General features: G+C 47.5%; 1 protein-coding gene across 1 annotated transcript in view; it reads left to right on the top strand.

Annotated features, from left to right (window-relative positions):
* Positions 1 to 15,584, top strand: part of TGFA (transforming growth factor alpha) — a 49,774-nt gene that overhangs the window by 11,484 nt on the left and 22,706 nt on the right. The window contains exon 2 of the mRNA XM_035119954.3: positions 8,228 to 8,281. Coding sequence (XP_034975845.3) covers positions 8,228 to 8,281 — 54 coding nt within the window. The remainder of the gene's footprint in view (positions 1 to 8,227; positions 8,282 to 15,584) is intronic.

Genomic DNA, 15,584 nt, shown 5'->3' with positions numbered 1-15,584 from the left:
CTGTGCCTACTCATTGTGCTTTTCCTTATTTGACTTTGCAAATTGCTTGAGCAATTGCTCAGTGCTGCGTTTGTTTTGTAGAATCGTGGTCGTATGGCACTGTGCACAGTCACCTGGGTCCTCGACTAAAATGATGGATCCTTGAATTTTTTGAGAGAGAGGAAGGTGTGTTGGTGCCCTTTCTTTCCCCTTTGGGCAGAATCCTCAGGGTTTGGTCCCATTCCTATACTTAACTGTGGAGCTCTCTCCCACGGGAGGTAGTCATGGTCGCCAACCTGGATGGCTTTAAAAGAGGATTGGACAAAGTCGTGTAGGAGAGGAATAGTGATGGTTTCCAGCCATGAAGACTGGCTGGTGGGAACTCCAGGAGGGGAGAGGGCTCTTGTGTGCTCGAATCCTGCTTGTGGATTTCCCACAAGCATCTGGTCAGCCACGGTGAGAAAAGGATGCTGGAATAGATAGATGGGGCACTGGCCTGATACAGCAGGCTCTTTGTATGTTCTTATGCTCATTCCCCTGTCCCGTCCCACCAGCCCTCTTTGGTCCTCTCCACAGACGGTCTTCAAGAGGCTCCTTTTGCCAAGGCATGAAGTCACAATCTGTGCTGTTATGCCAGCATTACAAGACAACTGGGACATGGTATATTAGCACACTGACGTACATTACTGTAATAGCAGCTCCGAACGTTGCATAGCTTTGCTCATCTTGTGAAATTCTAAGGGAGGGCAGAATTTTCTCATGGACCTGAAATCTGCAGCTAGAAGACCAGAACCCTTTCAGATAAAGTAAATGCTTCCAGGTCTCAAGTGTTTGTGGCAGCGATAGGCTTGAATGTGGCCTTCTAGAGCAGTGGGCCAGCATGATTACCAGTCCATGTGAGTGGGAGAGGGTGTTCCTTCCAGGGTCCCACTGCCTCCATCATACATAATTGTAGAGTTGCATGACAATAAATTTGGTTTATTTATTTATTGCATTTATTTCCCACCTTTCCCCCGCCCCCAAGGAGCTCAAGGTGGGGCATGCATGGTTCCCACCCTCCTCATTTATTCTGCACAACAACCCTGTAGGGCAGGTTAGGCTGAGAGGCAGAAACTATCCTAAGTGAGCTTTATGACTGAGCGGGGATTGGAACCCTGTCCTCTCCCAGGTCCTACGGTAGTCCGACACTCTAAATCAGGCATCCCTAAACTTCGGCCCTCCAGATGTTTTGGACTACAATTCCCATCATCCCTGACCACTGGTCCTGTTAGCTAGGGAGCATGGGAGTTGTAGGCCAAAACATCTGGAGGGCCGCAGTTTGGGGATGCCTGCTCTAAATGCTCTACCACGCTGCATATTTCATTACACCGGGGACAATTTGCTCGCTGTGATTGTGAGATACCTCTTTTCTCGCCAGAGACTTTGGTGTGGTTTCAGAATTGAAATCTTGCCAACGTAGTGTGCACACAGCCCGGTTTGTGAGAGGTTAGCCTAACAGTGTGGTGCAAAGTGGCACAGTGCAGCGTTTGCAAAAGATTCTTTTCCTGCTCTTAAAGAATCCTGAATGGTAAGGGGATGGTTTTCTGTTCGGATTGCTGTTGTTGTCTGGGACAGAAACGTTGGTGGGATCACCTTTGCTGGCTTGTTTCGTGCCGTTTACATTTTTGGAACAGCTGCCGTGAACGTCCTCTGAATTAAGCTGGGAAACGAAGTTTTCTCTCCTTCCAGGAGGCCCTCCTCCTCCTTTGTGGTCCTGCCGTGTCTCCTTCCAGGCAGGCAGACCTCTGTTGTGGTTGCACTTCCCTTGCTCCTGCTTCCAATTATGTCCCCTTGTATGCGGCTGTGATTGGGGAGTTGGTGTGCAAACATATTCCCTGGTGCTGCGCTGCTCAGTGCTTTGTTGTGCTGCTGTGGCCTGCGCTGACACACCAGTTGCTTGTTTTGTCTCGGAAACCCCATGTAATTCAGTAGAACAGTTTGTGTATGTGTGTGTGTGTTTGTGTGTTTGCACAGTTCTCAATATGCTGTAGGAATAACTGCCGTGAGTTAGAGAAATTTTGGTGAAATCACAGTCGTGGAGACAGAGAGAAATTTGGAAGGAAGGGGGGGGCTGAAATTGGGAATTGTCCTAATGGGAAGCCTCTTCCGGAGGAGGTTTAAATATGCCAAAGTAAGAAAATAGAATGAGTGCAAAGTGACTTTGTGCAACCTAAACAGGCAACACAAGAGCATCTCAGGGATGCCATTCTTGTTGGGTTTGATGCCCTGCGAACGTAACTTGCTGGAGCAGATGCAGATTTCTCGTGGAAAATGAAATGGGAAATGGTTTTTATTTAGGGGCCAGTGGTTGTAAATAAATCAGGACATCAGCAGACATGGATTAAACACTTGCAAAAAGCAACAATAAGGATAATTTTAAAAGGGGAAATAGTCTGTAAGCATAGATGTGTAGTGCATAAAGCAGTTTGAATATTTAAAATATCTGTGCAGTATATTAGAAATTTGTTTAGTTGGAAAATTGGGGGAAAGGATTTGGAATGTGAGATTTCGTACATTTAAAGAACCAGAAGAGGGGGTGGAGGGAAGTCTGGGGATTGGGGGGTATTTTGGTTATTTTTTAATGTTAACAAGAAATGTGCAGGGTAATATGGTATTGATAGAATGTGGCATATACAGTATTGGATTTTTATAACTGAAAACTAATAAAAATTATTTAACCAAAAAAAAAAGGAATAACTGCCTTGGATCGCCAACCCGTCTCTTCTTTCCGCTCCCTCCATCACCCCCATCTGGGTACAGTTCAACTGCATATTACGTGGGGGTCTGGGTCCAAGGGTTCCACGACTGCACGAAAACCATGTACGGTATACCAAACCCTTGGAGCTGCTTAGTGGGTGAAGGGAAGGGAGAGAGAATCCCCAGGACTCCCAGGGATTGAGTGCTGAGCGGACTTTGCCCAGCAAAGCAGAGAATTTGAAAGCTCTTTCCGCGCCAGGTCTGCTTGGTGGGCAAGGTGTGCTGGGCCCTCATCCCTGGAAAGATGCTCCTGCAAGATCTCATAAGAAGTCAGGTGCCCCCCTCAAGATCTCAGGAGAGCATCCCAGAGCCGGTGCACTGAGCAAGCCTTGCCCCCACCCTCCTAGTAAGAAGAAGTGCTTAGAAACTCTATGTCCGGTAACCCAAGCAGACACCACACAACAAGAGCTTTTAACCTCTTGCCCTTGCTTGGATTTAATCCCTCCATTGCAGGGGGTTGGACTAAATGGCCCTTGGGACCCTTACAATTCTATGTGGTCGAATTCGCGACAGTTAAATGGGCATAGATTGTGATCTTACTGTACTTCACTGTGGAATCTTCTGCAAGAGGCTTGACTGACAGGCCAAAATGCTGCCTTCTCTACTGCTGCTCAGTTCCGAAGACCCAATCCTGCATTCTTGACAAAGCGACTGCAAGCTGGTCAGAGAGCCGGTGTCACACACACGCCTTCTTGTGGAACCAGGCAGCTTCTGAACTCTGAGGGTGCCAGGATTTTGAAGGGAATGTAGAAAGCAGCCTAGAGTCGGCCCATTGGCTCATCTGTCTGAGACCCTGGGTGAAGAGCAGAAGGCCAAAGGAGTGGTCACCCAGCAGCACGACCTAAGCCAGTGATGCCGAACCTCTGACATGCGAGTCAGACGTGACACGCAGAGCCCTCACTGCTGGCACGCGCCCCATCGGCCCATTCACGCTGTTGTTGTTGCCCCCCCCCATTTGTTCTCCTGCTTCTACAGCTTGTCTCCGCTGTTAAAACCCAGATCCTTTTTTGCTGTTGTTGTTGCTGGTAGCCAGAGATTGTTTTTTAACCCTTTCTGTGCTGCTTTTTCTGGCGCTTTGGCAGACTATGTCGGTGCTGCGTGTTAGTTCCAGCGAAGGTATTATTTGTCATTTATTTCTGTTCTCTTCCCCCCCCCCCAAAAAAAGCGCAGCAACTCTGGGCACTTTGTGATAAGTAAGGGGTTTTTGGTTTGGTTTGGTTAAATAATTAGTTTTTGGTTTATTAAATACAGTTATATATTACAATTATACATTTTTGTTGTTTAAACTATAAATAACGTGAAATTAATGGGTTTTTTTTCCCTTGAAGTGACACACTTCAAGTTATGCTTGGTTTTTTTGGCGAATTTTGACACACCAAGCTCAAAAGGTTGCCTGTCTCTGGTTGAGAGTGTGTCCTGTCAGCTTGGGGAGTCTTCCTGCACTGCAAAAATTTGATGATTAAGAGAAGTTGGAGTGTGAACTCATGTTGGGGTGGGGTGGGGGATAGGGAGGGGAATCCAGACTGCAATGAGACGGCTTGCCTTTGCTTCCTGCATGGACTCTCATGTCCCAAGAAGACTGTCAGAAAAGTTTCCTCAAAACCACTCTCGTGTCTCTTTCAAGAGCAGAATTAAGGAGGGGCCTTTATTCTGGATTAACCGAACCAGGGTGACTCATGTGGGCTTTGCCATGCATCTGGGTGGACCTGATCATTCGGTCTTGGGGCATGAGGAACATTTTCTCTTCCTCCCCCTGCTCTGGAATTCCCAGCCCTGCCTCAGCACCCCTCTCCCCCCCCCCCGCCCGCCCGCAAAGGCACACCAGCTTGAAAGCAGCTGCAAGTTAAGCAGAGGGCAGGCCTGGTTAGTGTTTGAACAAGAGCCCCCTTGGAAATATGGGGTGCTGTAGGGTTTTCTGTCAGTAGGGAAAGGCCTTAAGCCCTTAGCTCAGGAGCAGAGCTGGCTTTGCAGGAAATCTCAGGCTCATCCAAGGATGGCTGGGAGAGAGACCCTGAAACCCAGGAGAGACGCTGCTGGTCAGAGTTGACAGTACTGAGGTGACTGATCGCTCCGGGGACTGGGACCACAATGGCCTCTCCAGTTAAAACAAAACAAAACAAAACCAGTAATTCAACCTTGGCTTCCTTCACCGTTTATGTATGTTTGTGTAATTTATGGATTTATTATTTTATTTATTGAATTACTATTCCACCCTTCATCCAAAGATCCCAGTGAGTGCAGTTTATAATATAAAAACATAAAAATGCATACCATAATAACAAACAAAAACAACAACCCCCTGCCCGCCACAGTTTAAAAGGCCATGGATTGTTTAATTAGGCAAATAGTAAAAAAGGTAAAGGGACCCCTGACCATTAGGTCCAGCCGTGACCGACTCTGGGGTTGCAGCACTCATTTCACATTATTGGCCGAGGGAGCCGGCGTATAGCTTCCAGGTCATGTGGCCAGCATGACAAAGCCGCTTCTGGCAAACCAGAGCAGCGCGCGGAAATGCCGTTTACCTTCCCGCTGTAGCGGTGCCTATTTATCTACTTGCACTTTGATCTGCTTTCAATCTGCTAGGTGGGCAGGAGCTGGGACCAGGCAACGGGAGCTCACCCCGTCGCAGGGATTAAAACTGCCAACCTTCTGATCAACAAGCCCTAGGCTCTGTGGTTTAACCCACAGCGCCACCTGGCGCCTAAAGATATGTAATGAAGGCGCCAGGCACACATACTATGTACATTCATACTACAAATCCCATCATCCATGAGCATTGGCTGGGACTGGTGGGCACTGTAGTCTAAACCAGCTGCAGGGCAAGCAAGCTGGAGAAGACTGCGGAGACTCATGGTTGGCAGCTGGGCCAAGAGCGATCTGTTTCTGAGACCTCGGCAAGCAGCTGCCACTCCCAAATGCTGGTCCAGCGCTCTGATTTGGGGTAAGGCAGCTCCTTAGATATACGTGCATTAAAATAAAGATTCCCTTCCCTGCCCCCTCCCCCGGGAGGGGTTCACTAAGACCAGCTGTGTGTGAAAGCCAGTTTTTGTAGTTCAGTGTTTTGAGAATCCATTGGAAGCGCTTGCCTGGCATTCTTGTGCCCTCTGATGCCCCCAAGGACTCTTCCTTTGAACCGCATGGGTCCATCGGTCTTTTAATAACTTTTAATAGCTAATGAGTTCTCTCTGTGTGTTTTTCTGTGGGTGCTGAACCCCGGCTGAGCTGGAGAGGTGCCTCTTCTGTGGGGCGGGGGGATGTCATGATCTCTGCCCCAGCTTGAATCATGGTGGGCACCGATCCCAAGGATGAGGTCAGCGAAAGCACTTCCAAAGCTTTTCCCATCACGCCCGGTGATGCTGTTGGCATATTTATGGATTGCTGTTTGGCTCGCCCAAGCGCTGCCTTGTCGTGGTCGGGATCTGAGCCAGTGTCTTCGCTGGTGCCGTTCTGAGCCATTCCAGGGATTGGGTCAGCCCCCAACTCCTCTTCCTTCCCAGCTGGCACCTCCAGCAAAATCAAAGGAACAATGTGAAGCAAATGCTGTTCGCCATCCCACTTGCTAGTGAAAGTTCCTGTGTCCACTTCTGCCTGTGGCCCTGCCCACCTAACAGATGGATTTTGTTGCCTGGTATACGCTTTTTGGCAAGCACTTTCCCGTAATGTAATGTAGTTGGTCCAGTATGTTATTTCCACTGATGCCCAATTTTGTATGCCTTTCCTTTACTATACATATTTTTAATGCATTTTTAATTGCACTGCAAAAATCGGATGTATGAATTTTGAAATACAGCTGCATTTCAGTTGCATTTGCAAATTTGGTGCATATTAAAATGCAAACAGAACAAATTTCTCCCCCGGTCCTACTTCCATCCCATGGAGTTGTCCTAATCAGGGACGCTATCAGATGAAGTTTCTTTGCTCCTGAAACACATCAAGTTACTCTTTTAAAAAAACAAACACCCTTTGGAGGATGGAGGATGGATGGCGGCTAACAGATTGAGATTGAATCCTGACAAGACAGAAGTACTGTTTGTGGGGGACAGGAGGCGGGCGGGTGTGGAGGACTCCCTGGTCCTGAATGGGGTAACTGTGCCCCTGAAAGACCAGGTGCGCAGCCTGGGAGTCATTTTAGACTCACAGCTGTCCATGGAGGCACAGGTCAACTCCGTGTCCAGGGCAGCTGTTTATCAGCTCCATCTGGTACGCAGGCTGAGTCCTTACCTGCCCAGTGACTGTCTCTCCAGAGTGGTGCATGCTCTAGTTATCTCTCGCTTGGACTACTGCAATGCGCTCTACGTGGGGCTACCTTTGAAGGTGACCCGGAAACTACAACTAATCCAGAATGCGGCAGCTAGACTGGTGACTGGGAGCGGCCGCCGAGATCACATAACACCGGTCCTAAAAGACCTACATTGGCTCCCAGTACGTTTCCGAGCACAATTCAAAGTGTTGGTGTTGACCTTTAAAGCCCTAAACGGCCTCGGTCCGGTATACCTGAAGGAGCGTCTCCACCCCCATCGTTCTGCCCGGACACTGAGGTCCAGCTCCGAGGGCCTTCTGGCGGTTCCCTCATTACGAGAAGCCAAGTTACAGGGAACCAGGCAGAGGGCCTTCTCGGTAGTGGCACCCACCCTGTGGAATGCCCTCCCACTAGAGGTCAAAGAGAACAATTACCAGACCTTTAGAAGGCATCTCAAGGCAGCCCTGTTTAGGGAAGCTTTTAATGTTTGATGGATTTCTGTATTTTAGAATTTCTGTTTTTTTGGAAGACGCCCAGAGTGGCTGGGGGAACCCGGCCAGATGGGCGGGGTATAAATAATAAATTATTATTATTATTATTATTATTATTTATTATTTTATTTCCTGTATGTAATAACCTTCAACTGCTGCAAAGGGCAATTAAAATCAGGTCCCATTTTATTAGTTGTGTTTTAAAAAGTGACTCCTGAATCTGAGAAGGTTGAAGACCGGATTAAAGTCTTGAGTAGCTCTGACTTTAGTCACCCCGCCATGTGCTCTTGCCAAGAAATCCATTCATCTTTGTTAATTTGATTACGAAGTAGCGGATTGCAGGATCCACTCTTTGGCCTTTGATCATGTGCAGAACTTGCACATAATATTTGAAGGGGGAACATAGTTTGAGCCATGCAGCCCACCAGTCTTCTGTACGTTTACTTAGAGGTAACTATATTGGAAGTCAGCATGGTATGCAGGCCTTGAATCACAACCCTAAATTTTCACCATTGCTGGGTTGCATCAGAGTGTTTTGGGTGTTGACTTTGGGTTGCAGATATACCTGAATAATAAGGGTGGGGTTTGTTTGTTTGTTTTTGACGCAATATGAAAATGCTTGTCATGGTGGGATTTTCAGTAGCCAAAGCTTTTAAAGTAAACTCTCTTGACGCTCTCAAATGATCCCTGTTTTCAAACCTGGCTATCTTTCCTTCTCTAGGTATTGTATTAGCTGTGTGCCAGGCCGTGGAGAACACAACGTCCGCCTTGAGTGGTGAGTTCATTAAGTTGTAAAATGTAAATGTGCTCGATGCCACCTGCCACTCTTTGCCTTCCCGTGTGGCTGGGTGTCAGTCAAAAAGCACGTGTCAAACGCTTCTCTGTGGCCTTGGCTCTTTGGCTTCTTGAGCTCCTCTTGGGCAATAAATGCAATAAATAACAAACGCGGGTGGCGCTGTGGTCTAAACCACTGAGCCTAGGGCTTGCCCAGGGGTAGGCAACCTAAAGCCCATGGGCTGCATGTGGCCCAATCGCCTTCTCAGTTTGGCCCGTGGACGGTCCGGGAATCAGCGTGTTTTTACATGAGTAGAATGTGTCCTTTTATTTAAAATGTACCTCTGGGTTATTTGTGGGGCCTGCCTGGTGTTTTACATGAGTCAAATGTGTGCTTTTATTTAAAATGCATCTCTGGGTTATCTGTGGGGCATAGGAATTCGTTCATTCCCACCCCCACCCCACCCAAAAATATATAGTCCGGCCCACCACATGGTCTGAGGGACGGTGGACCGGCCCACGGCTGAAAAAGGTTGCTGACCCCTGGGCTTGCCGATCAGAAGGTTGGCAGTTCGAATCCCCACGACGGGGTGAGCTCCCATTGCTCGGTCCCAGCTCCTGCCAACCTAGCAGTTCGAAAGCACGCCAAAAAGTGCAAGTAGATAAATAGGTGCCGCTCCAGCGGGAAGGTAAGTGGCGTTTTCTGTGTGCTGCTCTGGTTCGCCAGAAGCGGCTTAGTCATACTGGCCACATGACCCGGAAGCTATACACCGGCTCTCTCGGCCAGTAAAACAAGATGAGCGCCGCAACCCCAGAGTTGTCCGCAACTGGACCTAACGGTCAGGGGTACCTTTACCTTTACGAGTCCCTCTTGGTCCAAGGCTGCAATCTGCCTTGTGTGTGAAAGCTTGGATTTGGCCAGCTGTTCACTCCTGCAGGGTGACTATTTAAGTGACAGCCCCTCTCCCAGCTCAACACTAACCACTGCACTGCATTGCCTCTGCCCTGTGGTGGCTGCCTGCTGGCACAGATTCCTCCAGCTTGTCTGCAGGCTCACTCTTAATTCCCCTAATCCTTGCAAACAAATAAAATACAAATACTGTACTGCCGTTTGGCGGTCTCCCCCTCCCCAGCAGTTAACATTGGAACTTTCTTTTGATTAATTTCTGAGGCTGCAGGAGGTGTGGCTGCCAGGGGTCTCTGCGATTGGGGTTTCTCATTTTTAAACCACTTTTAGGTCACCTCTTGTTCAGCTGCTCCCATTTTCAGCTGATGTAACCAAGGAGAGAGATTCTCTTATCTCCCAGCATTGCTAACCTGGTTTACTGCTGGCAAAAATGGAAGGAGGTGGGTATCTGGTGGCAGCTCATTTTAAAAAACAAAAACATTTCCTCATTCCAGCAAGGCATGATAAGAATGGACCACACAGTTGCCTTGTTATAAAATTATACTCTTCTGTTTAAGCTTCGTTTTTCTGGTCTCGAGGACAGGTAATGACGCAGAGCTGGTCCAGCCTTGCAACATTTTGTTCCTTTTGCAGCAGGAATTGTAATACTGGGTCGAAAGGGACGGTACCTCCCTCCTCATTTTCAGCAGGAAAAGGAGAGAGAGAAGGGGTGTGTGCCAAGGGGACGTATTTTTGTTCTCCCCCGCCCCGCCCACCCCCACCTGACTCCCATCAATCTCTCTCCAGTAGATAGATTGAGCTCTCAGGCCTTTTGCCAGTTTAGAATACAAAGAACTTAATAATTTCCTTGCTGCATCAACCCAAAAGGATTGATGCATACCTCTGAGGACCATGGCAGTGGTGGATTTCATCCCATAGCTGTCGTTTTTTTAAGTATGGCTGACTGAGAATGGAAAGGAAGCAGCAGTTGGGAGTCTTTTGGGGCTGATCAGCCTCTTGTTCCTGCTCCCCAGTTTTGCCAAATGTGCTGTTGTCAAAACTGTCTTTGGAAAATCGCCTTCCTTTTGCTTGTATTTTCTCTATTAGCCTATATTCAAGCAGTTGCATGTTCTTTCCTTTGGTGTAGGTTTGGGGTGTTTCTGGTCTGTAGGTTTTTAAAACTTCCAAGACTGTTTGCAAAGGAAGATCTCGGTGCCAGCCTTTCCCCATCAGCCCCCGTCAGCGCAGCTGTATGATGCTAGAGCTGATGAGAGTGGAAGCCCAAATCATCTGGAGGGCACCAGGTTGGAGAAAGCTGCTTAGTGCTGGAGGAATGTAGAGAGCATTAAGCAGCTGTAGGCTGGACGCAGAACCAGCTCTTCTGTCTCTGGAGCCTCAGCCCTTGGCCTGATTCCCTTTTAACTTGCAGTGCCCTGGGGTTAAGAGCGGGATCTGCTTCTGCAATCCTCTAATCCACTGGGCTATTAACCCCGAGCTTTTGTGGTGTACAGAAATCGCCCTTCCTCTATAGATTAAACCTGTGTACATGGCCAGCCTTGATCCAATGAGATGCTTCCTGGAGTGAATTAAATTGGCTCTGGGCTGTTAGGGTGGCTTCCATGGAGGGATATGCAGAGCGTGAGCGGGTCCTGAGATCAAAGGGCAGCTTAGCTTTACAGGAGGCAGGATCTCTGCTGAAATGCTTCTGTCTGTTACTAATCAGGCGGCAGCCCTCCCTAATGATGCTTTGCAGTTGTGGGAGAAGAGGAGGATGTTCTGCAGCTGTGGAGGCAGAGAGAGAGGAGTTTGGCGTGATAATAACTTCAGTGCTTTACGAGGAAGTCTACTCGTTGCTGTCCTGGATGTACGGGCTTCCAGCACTGTGTGGTGTGTCATATGTGGCTGCTTCACACGTTATGCGGATCTTTCCTTCCTTCCTCCCTTCTTTCCTTCCGTGCAGACAAGCATGAGACGTATGGGAATCCTGCACATGGGTTTCTTGCTCCCTTGAAACCACAACCGGGGGAGGCAATCCTGGGGTCTTTGAAGTGATGCTGCTGGAGAGGGAAGTTTGCCACTGTAGGCTAGACAGTTCCTCAAACCTCTCCTGGGCGCTGGCAGAATAAAAATACGTTGGAGCCAGTAATGCGGTATAATTCGGCCAAAGCTAAGAGCATAAGAGGAACTTGCTGGATCAGGCTAATGGCCCATCTAGCCAAGCATCCTGATCTCACAGTGGCCAACCAGATGCCTCTTCTGGGAAGCCCAGAAGCAGGATCTGAGCCCAAGAGCCCTCTCTCCTCTCCGATGGTAATGTTCAGAAACATTACTGCCTCCGACCATGGAGCATATGGACCATGGACCATAGGCGTTGTGGCTCATAGCCACCATTAACCCTCTCCTCCTCCATGAATTTGTCTAACCCTCCTTTACAGCCATCCAAGTTGGTGGCCATCACTGCCTCCTGTGGGAGCAAATTCCATAAATTACGTGCTGTGTGAAGAAGTCCTTTCTCTTGTCTGTCCTGAATCTTCCAACATTCAGGTTCTTTAGGTGTTCATGAATTCTAGTGTTATGAGAGAGGGAGGAAAATGTTCCTCAATCCACTTTCTCCATGCCATGCATAATTTTATAAACTTCTATCATGTTGCCTCTTGCTCACCTTTTCTCTGAACTGAATAGTCCCAAATTCTGCAACTTTTCCTCATGGGGGAGCTGCTCCACCCCCCTTGAATATTTTGGTTCTTCTGAACATTGTCCAGCTCTACAATATCCTTTTGGAGATAATGTCACCCAGAGCTCTGGTTGCAACAAACACTAAGCCATGGATGGTCTCTATGTCTGTCTGGACCCGTTCCAGTGGGCTGTGAGTTTTCCGAACCCAACAGCCCTGCTTAACCATAGTTTGTTTGTCCACACACCAAATGCTCAGCAAGCTGCAGAATCATGAAGCAAAAGCAGCTGGAAAATGAACCAAGTTTGGGAGAAACAAGCCGTGGTTTTGTTTTCCTTATCTGTGACACAAATTAGGACTGAACAAACCATAGTTAGAACAAGCCATAGCTTAGGATTGTGTGCCCGTCTCTGTGATCTTGTTCAGCGCCCTTTCATCCTTGCAACCCTAAGGACTAGAAACATGTTTTTTCCTTTTTAAATGAAAACTTAGGCCCTAAGGAAGTGGACTTCTCAATGTGGTGCCACATTCTGTGTTTTTTTTTGCACTCCCACTATGTTGCAGTGTCCTGGTGTGTGGCGTGTTCTGCTTCTTTAGGATCATTAGCCTTGCCCTCTGTATCAAACTTTGTGGCCCTTGGAGAGACACCACCCCAGGTGTCACTTTGCAGAAGATCAAGAGATCTGCTGCTGGATGAATGCAGACCAGTTGTTCTTTTTATGTGAAGCTATAAAATCCAAAGGCGACTTTACAGCCCAGCCTGCAGCTGTCTTGCTGTGTAGTAAAAATGGGTGACTCTGTTTTACCCTGGGTGAAATACTTTATCGCAGACCTGTCTGTCCTTGGCACTAACAATGCCTCTTGACCCTTTTGAGCTGCAAGTGCTTCTGAACATGTGCGTGTTTCCCCATAAACTCTTGGCCATTTAGATATTTGCCACACTTCCTGCGGAGGTACCATACCTGGAAGACATTTTGACAGTTCACTGTCCTAAGCATGCCTAATTCAAATCAGTTTGGACCTGACTCTTCCCAGAAAGAGTAAAAAAAATATTACATAGTCACTACACCTGTGTTATCTTAACATTCACACATTCTATGTGTTGGACTGTTGAGTGCTGCTGTGTCTGCTATAGCAAGCCAACGGAGTAGTAACTTCACCCTATACAGCGATTGAGCTTCTTTTCCTTGCATCATTCGAGTGCTCACCTGATGAATCGCCGGATAGTTCTTTAGCTTGCTACACTTTGGGTTGGTCCTTTATTCTGGACTTTACCCAGTTTTCAGCTTTAGGATAATTGGCAGACTGGGCACATCAGAAGAGCCCTGAAGCTGGAGCAAGATGGCCCATCTAGTTGAGCATCCTGGTGTCTCAGTGGGAAGCCTAGAAGGGTTAGGGTTAGGGTTCTCACCTGCAATTACTAGCAACAGGTATATTAATCAGAGGCATGCTGCCCATTACATTGGAGGTAGAACATAGCCATGGGTGGCCTTATCCCCCTTCATGGTTGAATCGAATTATCTTTTAAAGCCACCCAAGCGCTGTGGGTTAAACCACTGAGCCTAGGGCTTGCTGATCAGAAGTTCGGCGGTTCGAATCCCTGTGACGGGGTGAGCTCCCGTTGCTTGGTCCCAGCTCCTGCCAACCTAGCAGTTTGAAAGCACGTCAAAATGCAAGTAGATAAATAGGAACCGCTACAGCGGGAAGGTAAACGGCGTTTCCGTGTGCTGCTCTGGTTTGCCAGAAGCGGCTTTGCCACATGACGTGGAAGCTATACGCCGGCTCCCTCGGCCAATAATGCGAGATGAGCGCGCAACCCCCAGAGTCGGTCACGACTGGACCTAATGGTCAGGGGTCCCTTTACCTTTACCTTGTAAGTTGGTGGGCATCCCTACATAAAGTGGCAGCAACTTTCCTAACTATATACTGTGAGAGAACGAGTCCTTTCTTCTTTTGTCTGCCCTGAACCTTCCGAAATTCAGATTCCCCTTGCTCTGGCAAGCGAGAATGTGGCTTTCGGGTTTAACTGTTGTTTGTGGCAGAGGAGCACTGAGGAAATCCAAGGATGAGGGAAACAATCAAACTTCTCTTTACTTTTACACTAGCAGTTTTGCACAGTCACACTGCTTTGGAAGGTGGTTTGTGTTTCTAATGAAAAGCAAATGGTTGCACATCCGGTGACTGAATATCCTTTGTTAACGCCAAGTATTGCCCCAGTAAGCAACCTGGCTGCCAAATTCTGCACCAGCTGAAGTTTCCGAACCATCTTCAGAGGCAGACCTACATATAGTGTGTTGTTGTAATCTAACCTAGAGGGTACCAGAGCATAGACAACAAATCTTAGACTATAGATAGGAGCACATCTGGGCCACCAGCTGAAGCTGATGGAAGGCACTCTGCGCCGCAGAGACTTTCTGCGATTCAAATGTGTGATTCTGGCCTGTTCTTAGCATCACTTTCAATGAATTCGAAGGCAAATAACTGTTGTGATCTGAAGACCTCTTGCTGGTGTTTTTCCATAGTCCTTTCATAAGCAAACAGAGTCCTGTGATTCAGGTCTTGAATTCTGAGTACTGTATGTACGAAGTGATTTGGACAATTCCAAAGTGCCTACAAGTTGAGAAGGTGAAGTAAAACTGTGCATACAGAGGATGCCCAAATCCTGAATAGTTTCAGCTGCTATTGACAAAGTACTACTGATGCACCTGGGTACTCCCTGTCTCTTAGGATGGAGCTGCTGGTCAGCTGTCTGGTTAAATATTATCAGTTGGCTGTATTTTGCCTTAGTTAAATATTCCAGGTATTCATCTGCCATTCCTCTGTTCAAACGGCAAGCGCTTGCTTCCTCGCCTCGCAGTTGTGTGTACATGCTCAGTTTTGGATCCAGCTCAATCTGCCCTTTGAAATGAACACACTTAAACTGACTCCTGTCTTTTAATAGAGGGGTGTGTGGTTTTTCAATGGCATTTATAACTGTCTGGGTTCTTGGCTTTTCGCCAAGAGAACAACTCAATCTCTTGCTAACATGCTTGGCTATAAATAATAGACTTGGGTGTTGTGATTTCGTAACAGTTAAGTAACTTGGATATACTGTATAGAATATAGCTTTGTTTTTACCATTCTTGAATTGTGACTAGAATTGTAACAATTCAGAATGTTACATCTTTAAAACAGCTGCTAATTACTTTGACAGAAGCTAATTACTTTGACAAACCCTTGTCCTCCTTGTCAGACTTGAGAATCCTAGACGAGCCTTGTGTACTATTTCATTCGTTCGTTCATTCATTCACTTATCCAATGTGCTAATGTATTTGAATGCTTTGCCCAGAAAGGCAGCATGCAAGGATAACCAGCTTCATATATCTTCATATACCAGCTTCTTGGTATCTGAAGAAGTGTGCATGCACACGAAAGCTCATACCAAAATATAAACTTAGTTGGTCTTTAAGGTGCTGCTGGGGGAATTTTTTTATTTTGCTTCGACTCAGACCAACACGGCTACCTACCTGCAGCTTCATATATATTACAGGAACATTAGTAAAATGGACCTTAGTCATTAATTTCAGTGGGTCAACTCTGAGTAGCACTCCAAGCTTTCAAATGGTTGGCCTTTGCAGTGCTTCCAGTTCAGGCATCCAGTGAACATCCAGTGACCCACCCAGCCATACCTCTCCAGCATAGTTGCTCCAGGCTCTCTTCTCTTCTCTTCCCTTCTCTTCCGCCACCCGCTGGCTTCTGCCTCTC

Source organism: Zootoca vivipara, chromosome 6, assembly GCF_965207765.1.
Source record: "Zootoca vivipara chromosome 6, rZooViv2.hap1.1, whole genome shotgun sequence".
NCBI lineage: Eukaryota > Metazoa > Chordata > Lepidosauria > Squamata > Lacertidae > Zootoca > Zootoca vivipara.
Note: the sequence above shows the minus strand (reverse complement) of the source record. Positions and strands in the feature narration are given on the sequence as shown.